The sequence below is a fragment of the Ailuropoda melanoleuca genome, chromosome X, assembly GCF_002007445.2.
Source record: "Ailuropoda melanoleuca isolate Jingjing chromosome X, ASM200744v2, whole genome shotgun sequence".
In the NCBI taxonomy this organism is placed as follows: domain Eukaryota; kingdom Metazoa; phylum Chordata; class Mammalia; order Carnivora; family Ursidae; genus Ailuropoda; species Ailuropoda melanoleuca.
Window position 1 is genome coordinate 37,904,623 of NC_048238.1, and position 21,039 is coordinate 37,925,661.

At 43.3% G+C, this 21,039-nt stretch overlaps 2 protein-coding genes across 5 annotated transcripts in view; one reads left to right on the plus strand and one right to left on the minus strand.

Annotated features, from left to right (window-relative positions):
• EFHC2 (EF-hand domain containing 2) overlaps nucleotides 1-21,039 on the minus strand; it is a 198,254-nt gene that overhangs the window by 121,593 nt on the left and 55,622 nt on the right. For all 4 annotated transcript variants that reach the window (XM_034648783.1, XM_034648782.1, XM_034648781.1 and 1 more), the window contains exon 3: nucleotides 5,905-6,055. In XM_034648783.1, the coding sequence (XP_034504674.1) occupies nucleotides 5,905-6,055 (151 nt within the window). The remainder of the gene's footprint in view (nucleotides 1-5,904; nucleotides 6,056-21,039) is intronic.
• On the plus strand, nucleotides 18,011-19,861 carry LOC105241574 (putative deoxyribonuclease TATDN2). The gene has a single exon (XM_034649875.1). It carries the CDS (start codon nucleotides 18,011-18,013, stop codon nucleotides 19,859-19,861), a length of 1,851 nt encoding a protein of 616 aa, XP_034505766.1.

Genomic DNA, 21,039 nt, shown 5'->3' on the forward strand with positions numbered 1-21,039 from the left:
TATAATTTTAGTATAAGTATGGCCCATGCAATATTTGAGGGCATACTAAATACTTCATTGCTTATCTGAGAATCAAATTTAGCTAAGCATCTTGTACTTTATCTGGCAACCTTACCACCATGCCTCCTTCACTTTATGGGATGCAATACTAAGATGTAGTGTATGCCCAATATGAATGAATCACATATGAATGCCGCATTTTGTGATTACATTTGCTTGAATAGATTATATCAGAGTATAAAAAACATATTAAAAAAGTACTATGTTGGAGGGCCAAAACAAGTCCCTAGCGATAATCAGTGTTCTTAACCAAGGACCCACTAGGAAGTAGAAGCCAGTTTATAATCTGGCCCCAGGCCCGTGGAATCAGAAATTCTTGCAGTGGGCCATGAGGTTCTGATGACTGCTCCCAGCTGAGAACAACTGGTGTCACCCTCACCAGAAATGGACGGCAGGTTTCTCATCATTAGCCTTTCTTTAGCGTAGATTAGTTTGGACTCGGTAGTATTTGACAAACAATGATTCCGTTAGACAATCAGAAGTAAAACTACTGGGATTAACCTCTGACATTCTTGGCTTGGTGTAACGTTGTTTTAACCACATTCCAACAGAACAGCAACAAATTCTGTACATATGACATATCCAACCAAAAAGAGAGTGATGTTCTGGCAAGAAATAAAAGCAAGCCTTGAAGTGCGACAGTGACTTGACTTATAACGTACATAGAGCTCTCTGCCAGCAAGGATTCGTGAACATTAAAAATATGTTGTTCTGATTAGAAACTGCATGTAACTGAATGCCTATTTTGGCATCATGCCTCTTTTGTTTCTGGCTTATTCCAAGCTCCCCCCCACCCCTAAAAACAAAATAAAACAAAAATCACAGGATAGGAGAGGCAGCTAAAAAGGAAGCTAATTCCTGCAGGTGCGCTAATTTCGGAACGGTCAGTTCCACAAAAGAATAAATGTGTCTGACCTCCCATTTCATTGGGAAAACACAGAGGCCCTGTGGAAGTGACAGGAACATCATCAGTGTGTGTCACCTAAATATGATCGCTAGCCCCTTCCCTGGGCCCATGGGTCCATGAGAAGCAGTCCCAGGACACTCAAGACCTAAGTGAAAGAAACGCCCCCTACCCCGTCCCACCAAGGTCTGAGCCACTGGCCCACCGAGGTTGTTTGTTCTTTTTTTCCCAATTATTTCATTTAGGAAAGCCTAAAGAAGGGGTTTAAATGATTTTCCAAAGTATCCTCTGTCCGAACGGACCTTTCTTAACAAGAATTATCATATTAAATATTTCAAGAAAGACCGGTTTCTTGCTAAATAAACAGAGCTTGATGATAGAGTGGTGATTTGTGTTGGCTTTCCACAGTACTTGCTACAGCCTGCCAGGTATCTCCGCTGACAAATTCAGTCTTGTTACATATCGTGATGACCGTGTATTCCATACGCATTCCTCGAACTGTGCCTTCCCTCAGGGAAACTGATCCGAGAGAGCCAATCAGGAATTCTGAAATTTTCAAGAGGCTTTAAAGTTATCTTTTACCCAGAGTTGGATCCCCCCCGCCAAGTCTTTATGAATCGCATCCCCCCCTACTCACCTAAATATTATTTTCAAATAAATCACTATGACTAACTTCAGTTTGCGTTTGGAACCTGCCGATGCGAGATCTGAAATCAAGAGGCTGGGAGAATTGAAAAGTCTTATAAATGCCTTTCCAAGATCCTCATAGAGGTTGCATTTCATTTTTCCTCTTGGATAGTTTATTACAACTAAAGACTCACTAGACAGGGGGCAGTAAACTGCAAGAACATGAGCTTTCACTTAAAAAGGATTAATAATAAAAACAATGCAGGTCACTGATAAATGTGCAGGATGTCCTGTGACCTCCAGTCTGTCATTTGTGTAAATTCGGTGTCATGTGAGGAAGGTCATCAAAAAACAAGCAAGAAGGGTGCCTGGGTGGCTCAGTTAGTTGGGCATCTGTCTTCGGCTCAGGTCATGATCCCAGGGTCCTGGGATCAAGTCCCGCACCAGGCTCCCTGCTCAGCAGGGAGCCTGCTTCTCCCTCTGCCTGCTGCTCCTCCCCAACCCTGCTTGTGTTCTGAAAAATAAGAATTACTTCTGAACAGAAAGAAAATTCACAACTTTTAAATTCTATGAACATTTCTTACCTAAGTGTGTTTAATTATGTAAGTGCCAGTATTGCCTTAGCAAAACAAATTTTCTTATAAATATTTTAATATTAATAACAATATATATTTATAAAATTTTATCATATTTATGTTCACTTAAATGCTTTACTCTGATAGTCCCTAATGAGGCTTCTTGCTCTTTTTTTTTAAAGATTTTATTTATCTATTTGACAGAGAGAGAGAGAGAGAGAGCACAAGCAGGAGGAGGGGCAGGCCGAGGGAGAAGGAGAAGTAGGCTCCCTACTGAGCAGAGAGCCCGATGTGGGGCTCGATCCCATGAGCCGAAGGCAGACGCTTAACTGACTGAGCCACCCAGGCAGCCCTCTACCCATGTGTGCACTCTTCTCTCTCTCAAATAAATATATCTTTTAAAAAATTACCCTAAAAAGTCTGAAGACTTCTTGTTCCTTTACAAAGTGTCATACTTCCATCCAAAGAAAAAGACCCAGGAGTGGATAGTACATCAGAGCACAAAGAATAATGAGGACAGCTCGTTTCATCTCCTCACACCAATCCTCACTTTCTCCTTCCACTAGTAAAACCAAGGACAGACGCTAAATCCCATCTTCTTCCTTTTCTCACCACCTCAACGGTGCCTCTCTTCCAACGTGGCAGAATAAGCCAAATGATTCTGTTCATGATCTGGGCACCCTTGATTCCCAGTCTACATCTTCAGTCTTGACTTTCTTCCTGAAAACACATCCCAAGATTCTACCTGCCTGGTAGGCATCACCATACAGATGTCCCAACCCACGTTCAAAGGCCTCATGTGTTAAAACAAACATACCCCCCCCACTCGCCAGTGTTGCTCCCTGCTCCATGCTTCCGGGTTTTACAAATACATCACCATCTTTTCAACCACAGAGTGAGCTCTGAGGCAACCAGTTAAGATTCAGATGAAGCAATTTACCTCTCTAAGCCCCTTTCTTTTTCTGTAAAGGCTGACAATGACCTACTTTAGATGGTCATTGGGGGATTACATGAGATAATGATAAAGTAGACACTTTCTCATTAGATATTCCCCTTCCTCATTCTCTATATTTAATTGTTGGTCAAGGCTTATCAGGTCTGCCAACCAAATGTCTCTGAAGTCTTTCCCCTGTTTTCTATTCCTACCATCATTGTCCTGATTTGTTCTAACTGGAACAATTGCAAAATTCTTGGGCTAGTGGCCTTGCTCCCTTCCCTCTCCAACCTGCTTGCCCACAAGCTCTATGAGATGGAGGTCTTCTTACTTTTGTCCATTCTCCCAAAATCCAGCACAGTGCCTGGTACAGAGTAGACATTCAACAGATACTTCTTGGCAATGCTGACTGGCCCCAAATTCATGATCCAGACACAGTGGAGCTATGTGCTAAGAAAACCTCAATCTCATGAGCACTGAAGGAAGTCCTCTGCATACTGCCTCATCACAATCTTATACTCACAGGCCCACGATCCCCAAATTCATCTGTTTCTCCCCATAGAACCCATTGTGGTATCTTGGGTGACCAAGATGGCCTTTGTGGAAGCAATGGCCCCAGCTAAGTAGTTAGCAAGGAAAAAAGGTTATTCAACAATTGGCAGAAAATCCTAAGATGTATTAAACAACAATAAGTAGATAGGAAATACATATAAAGAAAGGGATAGAAGAACCAGGAGATAATTAATTTTCCATATGTATTAAATATATATGAGGCACCTGGGCTCTAAATATTCATGATGCACTAAATATACACGAACAGTAAATATTCATGAGTATCCAATATTCATGAGGCCTTAATTCGGCCACTCATTCGTTGGTGACACCCATTCTGGCCCCATGTGTCCTTTCCCCAAGAAACAAATAAAACCCATGACTATTCAGCAGGCTTACTGGTGAGCTACAGCTGTGGCCAGACCCACTTATCCCCTTGTCTCTCCAACAGAGTGTGTGCCAATAGCCCAAGGTCCCCTCTGTCTGGGGTCCTCCTTGCTTGAACTTCAACTCTGGTCTCCAAACCACACTATTGGCAGGAAAGGCTGACACAGCAAAGACAGACAGGACCACTGCCTACCCCTGGATTCAGGCAGAGTCATCCTTCCACCCACTTGTACTTTGTCCTGTGTGTGTGAACTTACCCCCATTTCTTTCCCCTTGCTTCTCACTGTGTATTTGGAATTATTTCAGCACATCATGTGATTGATGCATTTTCATTTGGTCCAGGAGGCTCTGTTCTGTGGCCTCTAGGAAAGCCTACAGGCACACTTTTTGGGGGCCACCACTGCATCGAGGTAATACCCCCCCCCACAATACTCTGGCTGCGGGGGAGAGAATAGATTGTAGGAGGAGCAGACATGGATGCAGAGAGACCTATCGGGCAGCTATTCCATTCCCCTAGTCAAGAAATAAAGGCAGCTTGGGTTAGGAGGGTAGCAAAGGGCACAGAGAGACACAGATTCTGGCTATGTTTTGCTAGCAGAGTGGAGAACAAGGATGGTGGGTGTGAACAACTAGGGAATGTCAAACGAGTAGAGACCATAGTGGAGAAGGTAATTTCAGAGCCTAAGATCTTGAAGATGGTAAGACTCCAGAACAGACAGAGACAGTAAATGTGCCTAAGAATCATGGCTCCTGAGGGCTCGAAGTGGTCTTCAAAGGTCATCTACACCAACCACCAAACGAACACCTGACTCCCCCACCATACCTCCACTAAGCAATCAGTGAAAAATAACCCACGACCTGCCCCCAGGGCCATCCATCTATACGGAGGACCAAACAAATATGAGACACCCCTCTCCTCCCCTACACCCGACCCTGACCCCCTTGCTCATCCAGAACCATCCACTACAACCTCTGGCAGTTCTCTGCCAGGAAATTATTCTTCTTACCGACCCACATTCTGACCCCTAGGTCCTACCCTTGAGGACACAGAAAATTAGGCCACCCCTCCTCCCCGTGGCAGCCCTTCAGGTCCCTGAAGACATTTACCAGGCACATCGGAGTCTTCCCTTTAGGGACAAACATCCCCTTTCACTCTTCTGCCTTACACACGAAAAATTTTCAGTCCTTTAAACACCTGAACACATTCAGATCTCAGCATTGTCCCAAGAGGAGGACTCATAGCACAAACAGAAGAAATCAGTCATCTCTTTCGATCTCCACCCTACCTCTAGTAACGAAATTTAGGATTAGCTTCTCTGGTGCCCATGTCACAGAGTTAACTCTTGTCTGGCTGAAATGGACTCTGGATAAGGAGATCGGCACACAGCGGGTAAAGGAGCAATGACCCTCTGCTGAAGAACCAGCAAAGTCTCTAGTGAACAGGTATGAGGAGGAGGAGATAGGGTGGCTGAAGCAAATGGCAGCAAATTCGAGAAAGAAGAGAGAATAGCAATCTGGAAGGGGCAGTGGACAACGGTCTCCTCTCTTCTCCGGAAAGTGTTGTGAAGGCTGTAATATGGTCGCAGGAAAAGACCAGAGACAGGAGAGTTTGCTCATTGTAGAGCAACGCCTGACAGAAAACGAGTATGCCATACAAGAGTTGAGTGAGATGGCCCGTGGTGAGGTGTGGGGGGTAGGAAGCGGATAAGTCACCATCAACGACTACAAGCTACCAGCATGTTTATGCCCACTGTCACCAACAAGTTAGACACCTAAGCAGTACACGGCAGCTTTTAAAAAGCTAGAGAGACAGTATATAAAGGTAGGCGTGAGAAGAGAAGCACAACTCTGCTTTAAACAGGTACCTTGAGGCATTCCACTATTTTTCAACTCTGGTTCGTTTACTTGAATTGTGTCATCTTCAAGGTAGAAGTAGATTTTATAGCATCTTATTCTGTAGTTTTCTTGGCGTTTATCAGGCACTTCATCTTCTAAATAGGCATCGAAAGATAATACCTGTTGGGATCATAATTAGAAACTAAGAAACAAAAGAATTTCAGCGAACTCAGAACCAATACAGCTACTGCCTGCACACTTGTTAATGTAAAAGCAAGAAGTCGAGATTTTTACAAAGACATTCTACACATCAGCTCTGAGAACAGACATACAATCTAAGTTACCATATATAAAGATTATATTTGCATCACCGTCTGGTTAGAATAAGGAAATGATATTCGAGCCACAAATCCATCATTCAGTTCTACTAAAAACTGAACTAGTCTCTGGCTTTGGAATGTCACAATGGGATTCTAGACGTAGGTGACAGTGGGCTCCCCCTCAGCCACGCTTTTGTGTTCTGCCCTTTCAGTTACCCGCAGTCAGTGGGGTCCAGAAGCAGATGATCCCCCTTCTGTCGTGTGTTCAGGTCGGCAGGAGCCTACCACTACGTCACAATGCTTACACCATCCACCTCACTTCATCTCATTACATAAGCCTTTTATCATCTCCCACCATCACAAGAAGAAGGGTGAGTACAGTAGGATAAGATATTTTGAGGGACAGACCACGTTCACGTAACTTATTATGGCATATTGTTATAATGGTTCTATTATTACTTATTGTTATTAATCTCTTACCATGCTTAGTTTACGAATTAAACTTCATCATAGGTACGCACGCGTAGGTAAAAAACAGTATATATAGGGTTCAGTATTACCTGTGGTGTCAGGTGCCCACTGGGGGTTTTGGAACATACACCCCACGGATGGGGGGATGGGCGCTGCTGTATAGACAAGATAATATTCTTTCTGAATATTCTTGCAGTAGCCAGATCTGAAATTCTTCCAGGGCACTGGAGAGCCCACCTTAAACTTCAGGAACTTCAAAGAGCCAAGCTTCATGTCGACCAGTCTCCTCTTCCATTGTGTATGTGCTGGGGGGAGGGGAGTGTTGGAGAGGGACTCAGGTGGCAGAGGTAATTACGGTAAAAATCAGGGGCGCTCAGCAGGTTGAGTCCGACTCTTGATTTTGGCTCAGGTCATGATTCCAGGCTCAGGGAGACTGAGCCCCATGTTGAGCCCCACGTTGAGCCCCACGTCGGGCTCCGCACTCAACAGGGAGTCTGCTTCTCTCCCTCTCCCTCTCCCCCTCCCCCTGCTCATGCCCTTTCTCTCTCTCTCTCTCTCTCTCAAATAAATAAATCGGTTAAAAAAAATAAAATAAATTACAGCAAAAATCAGAGATCATCAAAAACACCCTTGAAAATTCTTTAACCATTATGGATAACTGGGCCTCTCAGTAAGTATAACACAGCCCATTTTTTTCCACGTTGAAGCAGAAAACTACTGCCTCTTCAGTTGAGGACCAGTTGAAATAGCTTCTTAGGCTTAGGTGCCATGTTGTACGAATAATACGCATCCTTACCCACTGGAATCACTCTCAACATAACCACCAGATCACACTTTCAAGTTTGCCCTGGGACACATGCTCCTTGAAAGCTCCATTTTAATATTTCCTCTGCTCTCATTTTTTAAATCAATTTTTACAATTAGAGTTGCAAAAGTCAGTGGTGTATATGATGTAATACTATGATAATCCAACATGGACAATATGATATATATGAGTCAGTCTGTTAGGTACAATCTACCCTCTGGGAGTGGTCAGTTACCCTAATTAGGAATATGTGCTCCAGGAGTAGCAAATTTCTATCAGAAGCTCACCCTCCAGAAGTGGCTGATAGAATGCCTCAGTAGTTTATCTTTGATCAACACAAGAAACTTTGTTAATTACCATAAAGGATGTTAGAAATGAGTTGTAGTTAAATGACTGTATTCAAAATGAATGGATCAGTTACAAATATTGACGAGGCACTGTCTTTACTGGAACAGGTTCTAAGAATCTAGTGAACCCAGAGATGTCCTCCCTTTCAAAATGGCACCTTTGGCTTCATTCCAAAATGGTCCTGTGTTTAGTTGCTTTCTTGGAAAATTCATCTGGCCTGCCTCCAGTTAGAAGGTTAGCTAAACCCACTTCTAGAATGCTGTCATATTTGTGTTGAGTGAATATTTCTGGTAAGATGCTGTTGGATGGGTATAGGGTTTCCTTCTGGGGTGATGAAAATGTCTTGGAACTGGTTAGAAGTGATGGTTACACAACACTGTGAATATACTAGATGGCACTAAATTGCACACTTTAAAATGGCTAATGGTTAATTTTATGTTATGTCAATTTTGCCTCAATTAAAAACAAAGATGTTGGGGCACCTCAGTGGCTCACTTGGTTGAGCATCCAACTCTTGATTTCGGATTAGGTCATGATCTTGGGATCCTGAGATCAAGCCCTGTGTCAGGATCCTCACTCAGCTGAGAGTCTGCTTGAGGATTCTCTCCCCCTCTCCCCTTGCCCCTTCCCCCACTCATATTTTCTCTCTCTTTCTCTTTCTCTCTCAAATAAATAAATCTTTAAAAGAAAAAGATGTTGGATAGTGAATTGTGTTGGACATATTAAAATGATAAATTCTACATGAACTATATTTGAATTAAAAAAAGGAAAGGAAAAAGAAAATACTGGAAGGCCTAAAAGGACAAGAGAGCTGGAGCTTCTCTGAGCTTTCAGTAAAGGGAGTGAGAGGGAGCAGAATATGCCCCCCCCCGCAGAATATGCCACTTTGGCATGAAGACAACTGGGGCCCAGCAGACTCCGGAAGAACTTTTTACCTCCCTCTTAACTGCTTCAAAGAACTTAGATAGGGACCCTGTACCAGCAAACAAGCCATTACCAAAGAAAACTTTTTGTATCAGAAAAGACTTATCTTGCATGGGACAGCAAACATTTGCTTACCAAACATTTGCTCTTCTCACCCTGTCAATTGTCTTCCTCCTCCCTCTTTGAAGTCTCAGACCCCTACACCCTTTTTCTTAGTGCTGAATGGTATATACAAGCCTCAAGTACCTGCCTGCCTAGCTCTGAGTCTTCACATCTTTCTGGGGCTCCCATAAGTACATAATTAAATTTGGTTTTCTCTTGTTAATCTGTCTTATGGCAATTTAATTATTAGACTAGCCAAAGAACCTAGATTCTGCCCTTTAGATTCAATCTAAAACTTTTTTTTTTCTTTTGCTTTATATAGTTGGATAGGAAAGCATGGAGGGAATATTCATCACTTTCACCTACCTCTATATATTGAATGCCACTGGTATAAATTTGTGAATGAGCAAACTGGCGTAGATCATTTGACAACACTGTCATTTACATAATCATTAAATATTTAACAGTCATATAATACCTTAAAAGAGAATGAAGGATGCTAAATAAAAGGGAAGAGAGAACAAAAGGTGTTATTTTAGGCTGGGCTTCAATAGAAGAGGGATAGACTCAAATTTCATGTTCTGGTCCCCTGAGAACACAGGGCTACCAGACTCCAGCATGAAAGTGAAGGATAGCAGAATTTGCCACCCCAAAATACACCTCTTTGGCATAAGAATTATTTTAGACCGGTCATTTAAAAAACAAACAAACAAACAAACAAACTGCAAACACAGGAACAGCTCTGAAAACAAAGCTTCTGTAAGAGACATTTACATTTATGCAGGAAATCTCCATTTGTAAGGGTGTCACCCTCTCTGTACCCGGAAGAAAAGGAAGACCCTAAATCTCTAGAAACTCCTATCAATGGAGAAGACAACAACTTAAATCTGCGTAACAGGGGCACCTGGGTGGCTCAGTTGGTTGAGCATCCGACTCTTGATTTTAAACCCAGGTTATGATTTCACAGGTGGTGAGACCAAGCCCCGGGTTGGGCTCTGCACTCAGCGCGGAGCCGGCTTGAGATTCTCTCCCTCTACCCCTCCCCCCTACTCCCCTTGTACTCTCTCTCTCTCTCAAATAAATAAATCTTTTTAAAAGCTGCATAACAACTTTACTCTTATTTACTGTGCCTTTCCTGAAAACCTCCCATAACTGACTCCCCACTCCCAGCACCTTTTGTTTTTACGGTATTTAAGGTAGGGGCTTGGGACATTTTGGGGAGTTACCCAGTTTTCCTGGGTCTCCCCCATGTGTATACTTTATTAAGCTTTTGTTTGTTTTTCTCCTGGTACTCTGTCTCTTTATAACAGGGGTGTCTCGACTAAGAGCCTAGAAGGTAGAGGGAATAGGACATTTCCTCCCCTACAAAAGATAGAGAGCAAGTCAGAGTGCTGGAGACTGAAAGACAGACAACGAAGAGAGGAAACGGTAAATTGTAGCCAAGTAGAATACTAGGGAAGAGACACCAAATAGATTAAAAGTGATCTCACGAAGATAAAACACCTCATCGCAGAGGAACATGAGGTACCAGAGACTCCAGGGAGAAGGATCTAAAATTAAAAACTGCTAAAAATAACAATTTATAGAAACATAATTATGATACAGGGTTTCATCATAATTTGTGATGTCAAGCAGAGATCAGATAAATAAGGTCCTAGAGGATGTAATTGGCTGTAATTTTCTTGAAAATGGAATGTAAATATTTGGCAGGGCATGTGATCGTCAGCTCCCCACAGACTTCAGCAAGCCCTACTGTATTATACAAGGTTACCTGTCTGAGCCCCCCAGGCAATTTGAATGTTTGATGCTAGCCTAGAGGATATAAAATCTGAAATCAATTCGTTTTAAATAATAGATACATGGCATTTCTTCATTATAAAGGCAACATTTTAAATGTTTTTTAAATGTTAAGATTTCAGAAATCAGGATCTCCTTACAATTAAAGGCAAAAGGAGGTCAAAGCAGCCAGGGGTGTCCTTCAGAGGGATGGGCACCTAGTTGTAACTTGATGCAAAGTGTGAATTTCACCTGGTGGGGAAAGAGTTAATCCGATTTCCCTGTCAATTGAGCTCTTCACTTTGCACTGCATATCCCAAATAGCTGGATTTTAACGTTGATTTGGAATCCTAATTTCCACTTAAATTGTTTTCAAAATGACTATTGTCTGATGCAGCACTGACACACAAAATAATTGTGTGGAGAAGACTGTCCATTGCAGGCGGCCAGATGCAAAAGCCAAAGGCAAAAGCCGAAGCCGAATCTCTCTTAATAAATCAGAGAATTTTTAAAGATGGTGAGGTTGATGTGACCAATGCATGAGTCATAAAGTCTGTATTACTCAGAAACTCAACATCTAAGTGTCAAAAATTTACAGCTGAATTTTGAGAGAAGCCGTCAGGAAAGAAATGAAACACCAGTAATGTTCAATAACGCTCAACAGTCTATAAAGAGACCAGCATCACTAGTCTAAGTTGAAAATGCTTAGGTTCTATTTGATGAAAAAGGCTCAGACAAATCGTGGGGTCCTAAAGAAGAAGGTATATAATAGTCCGGATAAACGCATAGCTGTTATACGTTAGCAGACAATACAAATTCTGTACATTGAATGTGGTGGTATTTATTCTTCCTGAAAAAAAAGCTGTGATTAAGCCAGTGAATTCTTTTATGATCACAGAGTCTTAGAATTAAGAAATCTGGTATTACATATAAAGGATGGCTCCCTCTTAAATGACAATGGGATATTTATAGAAATTTATCATGTGTGAAGGGAAACGGAATATGACACCCCNGGATCTCGCCCTGAGCCGAAGGCAGACGCTTAACCGCTGTGCCACCCAGGCGCCCCTGGCCTAAGATTTTCATTAAACGGACTCTTTTTAAGAAACAGCTCTCAAATAAATAAATAAAATCTGAAAGAAAGAAAGAAAAAAAGAAAGAAAGCAAGCAGACCTGCTCTGAAATCCACCTAAAATGACCTATTTGCAGGGACTTCAGTCTGCATAACAACCCTACCCTTGCTTACTGTGCTTTGCCTGATAACCGCCCCCCCCAAACTGGCTCCCCGCCCCCAACATCCTCTTTGGTCTTTAGCTGGAGATGGTATTTAAGCTGCTAGTTTGGGCCATTTGTGGCAGTTACTCAGTTTTCCTGGGTCTCTCCCATGTACACAGGAGGTATACAGGTTACTAAACTACTTTTTGGTTTTTTCTTGTTTTTTCTGTACTGTATTATAGGGGCATCTTAGCTCGAGCATCTAGAAGGGTAAAGGGATAATGATTTTTCCTTCCCTACATACACTAATTTACAAAAAATTCTGATAAACCGAACATATAGAAATTATATAAGTTCTAGTCATGAATCACAAGTACAGCTAGAAATGTATCATGTGACTATAAACAAAAATTCTCACTCCTAATAATTATTGTGCTAGAGGTAAATTTTAAAATACAAAAAAAAAAGTATGGTAGATCTAATAAAATTTAAAGACATGCAAACCTATAAAATTTAGGTAAATCCATCATCTTGGGCGAATTACTGGGTTTAGATTATTACATAAAAGAACTTAAAGAGAGCTTATTCAGTTCGATGTTCTAACTCAGCTATTCTCAGCCTTGGCTCTGCAATATGAAATTAGCAAAAAAGAAAAAAAGGAAGAAAGAGAGAGAGAAACAGAGAAAGAAAGAGAAAGAAAAAGAAAGAAGAACAAACAAACCAGACCCAAGCTTAAGTAGATCAAATCAGAAACTTAAAAAAAAAAAAGAAAGAAAGAAAAAGAAGACGACCAGACCCAAGCCTAAATAAATTAAATCACAATCTTGGGGGCGGGTAATGATGAGGAGAACAAAGGCAAAAGAAATGTAGATCAAATTAAATTTCCTCGTAACTTGCAGCCTACTGAAAATTACTTGAGACAGGCAGAGTGTGACATTCCTCCAGGAGCTCACAACTGCCTTAACGTTAATGCTTTGCTACACGCGAAAAGCAACCTTAGCTTGACAACAGCCAGACCTCCAGGATCTTGTAAGTCTTCTCTAACATAGGAAAATCCTTTCGGAAACATCCTTTTTCTCTGCCCCCACCCCCCAACTTAAAAGCAGATCATCCATTGCTCTCCCCAATCCCAGTGCAGCTTTTCCTGCCCACAGGTCCTGTCCCCGTGCTTTAATAAAAACACCTTTTTGGGGCGCCTGGCCTGGGTGGCTCAGTCGTTAAGCATCTGCCTTCAGCCCAGGGAATGATCCCAGGGTCCTGGGATTGAGCCCCGCATCAGGCTCCCTGCTTTGCTGGGATCCTGCTTCTTCCTCTCCCACTCCCCATGCTTGTGTTCCCTCTCTCGCTGGCTGTGTCTCTCTCTGTCAAATAAATAAATAAATAAATAAATAAAATAAAAACACCTTTTTTCCACCGAAGATGACCCTTCTCTCCTGGACCACATCATTAGTATTTTTTAAAAGCAACCCAGGGGGCGCCTGGGTGGCACAGCGGTTAAGCGTCTGTCTTCGGCTCAGGGCGTGATCCCGGCGTTATGGGATCGAGCCCCACATCAGGCTCCTCTGCTGTGAGCCTGCTTCTTCCTCTCCCACTCCCCCTGCTTGTGTTCCCTCTCTCGCTGGCTGTCTCTACCTCTGTCAAATAAATAAATAAAATCTTTTAAAAAAAAATAAATAAATAAAATAAATAAATAAAAGCAACCCAGGTAATTCTGAAATGTAGTCAAGAGTTTTTGACTCCGTGAGCAATGAATCGAGCAAAACTTTTTGGAAGTGTAAAAATTTGTCATAAGGAAAACAAGTAGAAAGCAAAAAGGGTAAGATCATAAACAGAAGAATTTGAAAGGAAAAAAAAACAACTGCAATAAATACATCTGAGAGTTTCTTTAATAAATAAAATAGATGAAATTCTAGTAAAGATAATCAAGGAAGTATAAAGTCAGAAATGAGATATGGCATAACATAAAAATGTTAAATTATAAGATATAAATCTTAATACATCATGCAAACTTTTATGAAAATAACCTTTAAAACCCCAATTAAATAAGTGATTTTTGTAAGAACTGTGAATTGTTAAATCACAACGAATGAACTATAACCAAATAAGAAGTGCAAAAAATTACCAAAGAGTTGTCCCAACAAAAAGCTCCAACCAGGATGATTTACTAATGGATTCTTTCGAACTTTCAAGGAAAAGAAAATTACCCCATCACATAACTCCCCCGGATACCAAAACAGATGGAAAGCCGCAAAGTGAATTCCAATGCCTGATAGACATATCATTACAAAGTCAACTACGGAGTAGTAGTCCTCACGTCCACTGCACATGCAAATCACCTACAGAGCTTTTTAAACTCCTGTTGCTTGGCCCACATCCACACCCACACACACATACCCAAACACAATGAAATCAGCATCTTTCAGAGCAGGCCCAAGCATTACCGATTTTGAAAGCTCCCCAAGTGATAGGAGTGTGCAAGGCTGCTTCCAGACAATTTCACTACTTATGATTTAAAATACAAGCAAACGGAATTCAATAGTTCTGCAACAGTTACAAGCCACCTGCACAAAGCACGCATTTTCCTACCCCATCCATTTTAAAATACAAGAGTAATTCCTTAACAAGACCGAAATCATTGGCTCTAGAACAGCATTACAGTTAGGTAAACTATGCATCCACTACAATCAGGAATGGAACAAAAATGCCCCTACTGACAACATTATTTAATACCGTTTTGAGGTGTTCTGGACAGTGTCAGAAGGTATGAAATAAAAATACTAGCAAGAAAGAGACAAAAGTATTATAGGCTGATAAAATAATGGCATAAGCAAAGGCTGAGTAACTAAGAATAAATAAAAGATTTCAGCATAAATACAAATGAATCAAAAATATTCTTGGGGCCCTGGGTTGCACAGCGGTTAAGCGGCTGCCTTCGGCTCAGGGCGTGATCCTGGCATTATGGGATCGAGCCCCACATCAGGCCCCTCCGCTATGAGCCTGCTTCTTCCTCTCCCACTGCCCTGCTTGTGTTCCCTCTCTCGCTGGCTGTCTCTATCTCTGTCAAATAAATAAATAAAATTAAAAAAAAAAAGTTCTTTAAAAAAAATATTCTTAGGGGTGCCTACGTGGCACAGTTGGTTAAGCGCCCGACTCTTGATCTCAGCTCAGGTCTTGATCTCAGGGTGGTGAGTTCAAGCCCCACCTCGGGCTCCACGCTGGGCATGGAGTCTACTTAAATTTTTTTTTAATGTAATAAAAAATAGTCTCATGTACTAGCAATAACCAGCTGAAAATATGGTGGGAGGGAAAAGTATGTTCTCAATAGAATAAAAAATTACAAAACACTTAAAAATAGTTTTAATGAAAACTCTGTGACCCAAATAAAAGCCTAAAAACACTTACTCAAAAATACAGATGAACTTGACGAATAGGTGGACTATATTCTGGATAAGTAGACTAAAATAACACATTTTAAGTTCATTGGTATTTTGGAGGAATTTGAAAAAGATAATTCTATGTCCAGCTGATGAAATCAACAAGTCTGCCTATTAAAGAAAATTATAAAAATTAAGGGCAATGGAAGGGACCTAACTCTCCCAGATTTTATACCTTACTATAATTTAATGCTTCAATTATTAAAATAGTACAATGCCACAATAACAAGAATCTTAATAGTACATGAAAAAGAAAAATAGTATGGAAATAGACTCTATTACATACAGGAATTTTTTTTTAAAGATTTTATTCATTTATTTGAGAGAGAGAACACAAGCAGGGGGAGCGGCAGGGGGAGAAGGAGGGGAGAAGCAGGGGCGCCTGGGTGGCGCAGTTGTTAAGTGTCTGCTTTCAGCTCAGGGCGTGATCCCAGCATTCTGGGATCGAGCCCCACGTCAGGCTCCTCCACTAGGAGCCTGCTTCTTCCTCTCCCACTCCCCTTGCTTGTGTTCCCTCTCTCGCTGGCTGTCTCTGTCAAATAAATAAATAAAATCTTTAAAAAAAAAAAAAAAGGAGAGGGAGAAGCAGACTCCCTGCTGAGCAGGGAGCATGATGAGGGACTTGGTCCCCAGAACCCTGGGATCACGATCTGAGCTGAAGGCAGATGCTTAACCAACTGAGCCACCCAGGCGCCCCACATAGAGGAATTTAACACATGAAAAAGGAATCACATATCAATAAGTGAAAAAAGTACTAACTTGGAATAGCATCAAGTATATCCCAACCTAAAAGAAAGTATAACCCCAAACACATACCAGATGGATTATCAGCTTACATATAAAAAATTTGTTTTTGTTACCCTGTACTCACCCCCCCCCAGGTGTGTGTGTGTGTGTGTGTGTGTCAAACCCTTGAAAGGGAGGATGACCACTCTAGGCTTAGGAGAAAAAGAAAATTATGAAAGAAAAAAATTAAGACTTGAGTATAAAAACAAGTTATAAGCGCAACAGAATAAAATGTGAGTAAAAAATAAACATACTAACAAAAAAACCTAAACGTGACAGTTTATTTTATAAAAATATTACTTAACTTTTAAAAGACCCTAAAAAAAGATGAAAAAAAGGACTTAAAATTCACCAGAGGGTCAATAAAGAAAAGAAAAATGTTTGCTCTAAGAAATTATCAGATGAGAGTGAATTAAAATGAGGCAGCAGTTTTGTTTCTCCCATAATATGGGCCTGGTGGGATTATTCATCACGGATGGGATTTTAAACTACTACAGTTCTTCTAGGGCAATGTGGTGCTATGAGGAGCCATTTTTAAATTCCTATACTTCTTCTCAGGAACTCCATTTCTGGGCATGTAGCCCAAAGAAACAAACCAAAATATGGAGAAACATATGTGCAGAGATGTTCTTTGCGTTTTTTTTTTTTTTAAATAGAAAAAAACTCGAGTGAGGGAGCCTAAAAAGTTAACAGAAAGGGAAGGGTTTGGTGAATTATGGCACATCTTTGTACTCTGTGGAATATTATGAAGGCACTAGTATGATGTTTTCGAAAACTATACAGCAGTAAGAAAAATACTTAGGATACGCAGAAATGTTGAGCGAAAAAAACCACAGAACTGAAAATGGTAATATGCTATAATTATAACTATGTTTTTTAAAAGCATGTATATTTAAATGATGTTTTAAAAACCATGTTTTTCTAAAAGAATGGGGGGAAAAAGGAACAAACAGCAAACGATGGTAGCAGCTCCCACGGAAGCCTGGCTGGGCCAGAGATGGGGGTGGGCCTCGGCCACGGAGGCGAGGCGGAAGAGGCAACGGGGGTTAGGGGGGGCAGGGGCCAACTTACCGGAGGTGGGGGTGGGAGGACAGCCCCTTATTGGGGGGGTGAGTATTTCCGGTGGCCAAGACTAGTGTGGGGAGGGGGGTGCGAGCCTCCCCTTTCGCTCCACTGCTGCGTTGGACCCTAGCCACCCATTTGGCAGCCTGGACCTCTAGGCTCTGGGTGTCCCGTGTGTGGTCCCCAAAGCACCTTACGGTCTTTTCAAGGGCTTTGGCATCTCGGAAGGACCTTGTTTTCCAAACCAAATGGAACCGCTCTATGGTCCCGGAAGTGCTTTGATACCCCCGGAAGCAGCTATGTGCGAAAGAGAAAGTGCTTAGGATTTTCCGAAGCACGTTGTGGCTTGGACGCCAGAGCAAGCTTTCCGGAAATCTTCGATCCTTGCGATTTTTCCAAAGCGCTTTGGAGCCACACACTCCGTTGCTGGACTTTGCCATCTCTGAACACCGAGAACCATCATGGGCAGCTGAAAGAGTAGGGACGAGGTCGCTAAGCTACCGGAGCGGCGGGCGGTTCAGTACCGCAAGAGCAGCACCCAGGTAGGATCCCCCGGTAACTGCGGACACCTCTGGGAGCCCACTGATGTGCCCCGTCCAACTGGGCAGCTCCTAACTCTAGATCACGTTCAGGAGAGGCGAGCGTCCCCCACCGCCTGAAAACACAGAAAAAGGGCTTGTGGTCTTCAAGCTGAGGTTTTTCTGGGGTGCAGCCTGCTGGGAGAAATTCCTCCCACCCACCCCCCGCCCCAACCACCCCATTCCTCAGGACCAGGTGTGGGTGGAGACCCTTTAAAGACTGCCTGATTCGGGGGATCACTCGGGGCTCCTTTTGTCGGTGGAACCCCCCCGTACCAACTCCTCTGCGCTCCGTTAGGCCCTCCCTAGAGGAAATGGCTTCTCCCGAGGATACGTACCGCTTTAGGAGCAATTCCAAACACAGTTCCCGTAACTCCCCGAACTCTGACCTTGCAGCCCAAGTTGAGGGTCAAAGTGATAAGACCGAGGATGCCAACATTGTGGTCAAGAGAAAGAGTGCTACACTGCACGACCAGAGTTCTCCAACCGTCTATGGGGAGGGTATCCAGGGCCTCCCGGGAAAACTGATGGCAGAAGGCGACGAAGGCACTAGTGTAAAACCCAGCCCAAGAGAGCATCTCAACCCGGGCCAAAGACCTGCCAGGGTCGTCACCTTCTCTGCTCCTCAGAACAAGCAGCTGGTAGCCCCCGAGGTTAGAGTGAAGGAAAAGATAGCGATAGAGGTCAACAGCTCTGGTAACAGGCGGGTGATTATTGATCCGCTGGAGAAAACCTGTCAGAAGCCACCTAGCGACCAAAGGGTGGTCATTTTTGAAAAAGGCTCTCCACCCCTAACATTTCTAGACAAATGTGACCCTTACTCAGAAATGCAAAAGTATCAAGAAAGGGAGGCCATGGCTGAGCACCCCTACTCAGCAAGTTACCTGCCTGGTATGGAAGAGCTATCTGCATTGGAATTCCCTCAGGAGGAGCCAATCTCCCTGGGTCTCTCATTAGTTCCCAAGCCTTCACCCTTCCCCGCTGACTGTGTCCTGGACCAGTCTTATTTGTACAGGGATCCCTGGCAGGCCTACACCAGCTACTGGAGCAGTAGCCCCCAGCCTTCCTACTATCCTTCCGTGGGCCCCGGCAGTGACGGCACATCCCAGGCTGGGAGGGGCAGCCACAGCTTCTTTAGCAGTTATTCCTCCAGCTCAGAAATGTACTTCCAAAACTGGCCCAGAGACTGGAACGCATTAGAGGAAGGTTGGTCCCAGAACTTTCACTCCTATCAGTTCCCTAGAAGTCTAGAAGCCCAGGAGCCAACCGTCCAAGAGGAGACCGTGTCATCATATCCTTTTGGAGGGTACACGTCTCCCTTCTGGCCGAGGAGCCACTGGAGTCGAGGCCTCGATCAGGGTTTCATTGATACCCACTGTCACTTGGACATTCTGTACTCCAAGCTGTCTTTCAAAGGGACCTTTAGCAAGTTCACAGAAATGTATAACTACTCCTTCCCTAAGGAGTTCCAGGGCTGCATCTCCGATTTCTGTGATCCTCGCGCACTAAGGGATGGCCTGTGGGAAGAGCTGCTGAAAGATGATCTGGTTTGGGGGGCCTTCGGCTGTCACCCCCATTTTGCACGTTACTACAATGACACTCAAGAAAGAAAGCTGCTGCAGGCCCTACGGCACCCCAAGGCCATAGCGTTTGGAGAAATGGGCTTGGATTACTCTTACAAGTGCACCACACCTGTCCCACAGCAGCACAAAGTGTTCGAGAGACAGCTGCAGTTGGCCGTGTCCCTGAAGAAGCCCTTGGTGATCCACTGCCGAGAAGCTGACGAAGATCTGCTGGGGATCTTGAAAAGAAGGGTGCCCCCTGACTACAAGATCCACAGGCACTGCTTCACGGGCGAATACTCCGTCCTCGAGCCCCTCCTGAAGTATTTTCCCAACATGTCTGTGGGGTTCACAGCGGTCCTGACCTACTCCTCCGCCTGGGAGACCCGGGATGCTCTGAGAATGATCCCGCTAGACAGAATCGTCGTGGAAACCGATGCGCCCTACTTCCTGCCTCGTGGGGTTCCCAAAAGCGTTTGCCAGTATACCCACCCGGGCCTGGCCCTATATACGGTTCGCGAGATTGCCAGAATCAAAGGTCAGCCGCTCGCCCGCACCCTGGCCATCTTGCGTGAGAACACTAACTACCTCTACAATCTTTAAGCAAAGGGGGCATCGTCCGGAGTCTTCCAGAAAAGGGAGACCAGCAGCCTGACACCATAGACTTGGTTTGAACTCTGCCTCTGTCCCAAGGTCAAGGATGTGGTCAGCGAATCCCTTGGGACAGAAAGAGACCACGACAGGACGTTTTCCTCAAAACCTCTTCATAAGACTTCTGCTTCTGGCTGGTAGGGTGGGGTGCAAAAAGAGTGGGAGGAGGGTAGGGGGAACTTCGCTCTCAACGTTATCAAGGTTTTTCCCCCCAGCCAAATTGTGCCAGGGTAGGCAGCAAAGAAGAAAGGGTTCCATAGGGTCGGTGAGTTGGCTAATCCAAATCCCTCTTCTCTGCCGCCTGGGTTTTTGAACAGTTGGTGCATAGTCGCCCTCCTACTTGCCTTGAAACAAACAAACAAACAGAAAGGAATATTGAATTTTAAAAGTGAGGTAGGTAATTTGTTGTTTGCTTCCCAAAATGTATTTGTTATTATAGGAATTCTATAACCCATATGGTTTGTTGTTAAGTTCATAATTTCAGTGGCTGTGCAACTTGCAATTTCTTATTTCTAAAGATAAGCCAACACCAGCACTTCATCTCAAAGGAAATCAATTTAGGTAAAATTTAGTCTGTGAATAGTCAGAATGGGCTGGTTTGGGGCCTGGGGTGGGGGGATCTCCGTGGAGGAGCTTAGAGTGATGGGAGCCAGATCAGTTGAATCCTAGAACAGCACTGAGATGAGTTTCAGATCTGAGCTGAACTCCCGATGCTTGTATAATTCCAAACCTCTCGCATAACCAGTATATTAATAGCAACTGTTATTCAGATTGCTCTCACACTTAACAAGGCCCAACTGTATACCACTTAGAAATACTGTTCTCCTGAAGGACACAAATGGAGGAGAGCTTCAGCTGCCCACTTGGCAAACAGCTGTCCTCCCTGCGAGATTAAAAGGAACCCACATTTTAAGGAAAGTATTTGAGTTCCAAAATTTAACTTTGCGAGCCAGAGCACACACCTGAATCCAGGAGTCTCTTGAGGGAAACAGGCCCAGCATACTCCAGACTTCTCTAGTTTCCAATGGGCCCATTTATCTGGATCCAGAAAAATCAGCTGGCTCCTCACTATCTGGTTCTCAGCTCAGAAGTCTCCTCCACAGAGAAGCCTTCCCTGACTACCACGTACA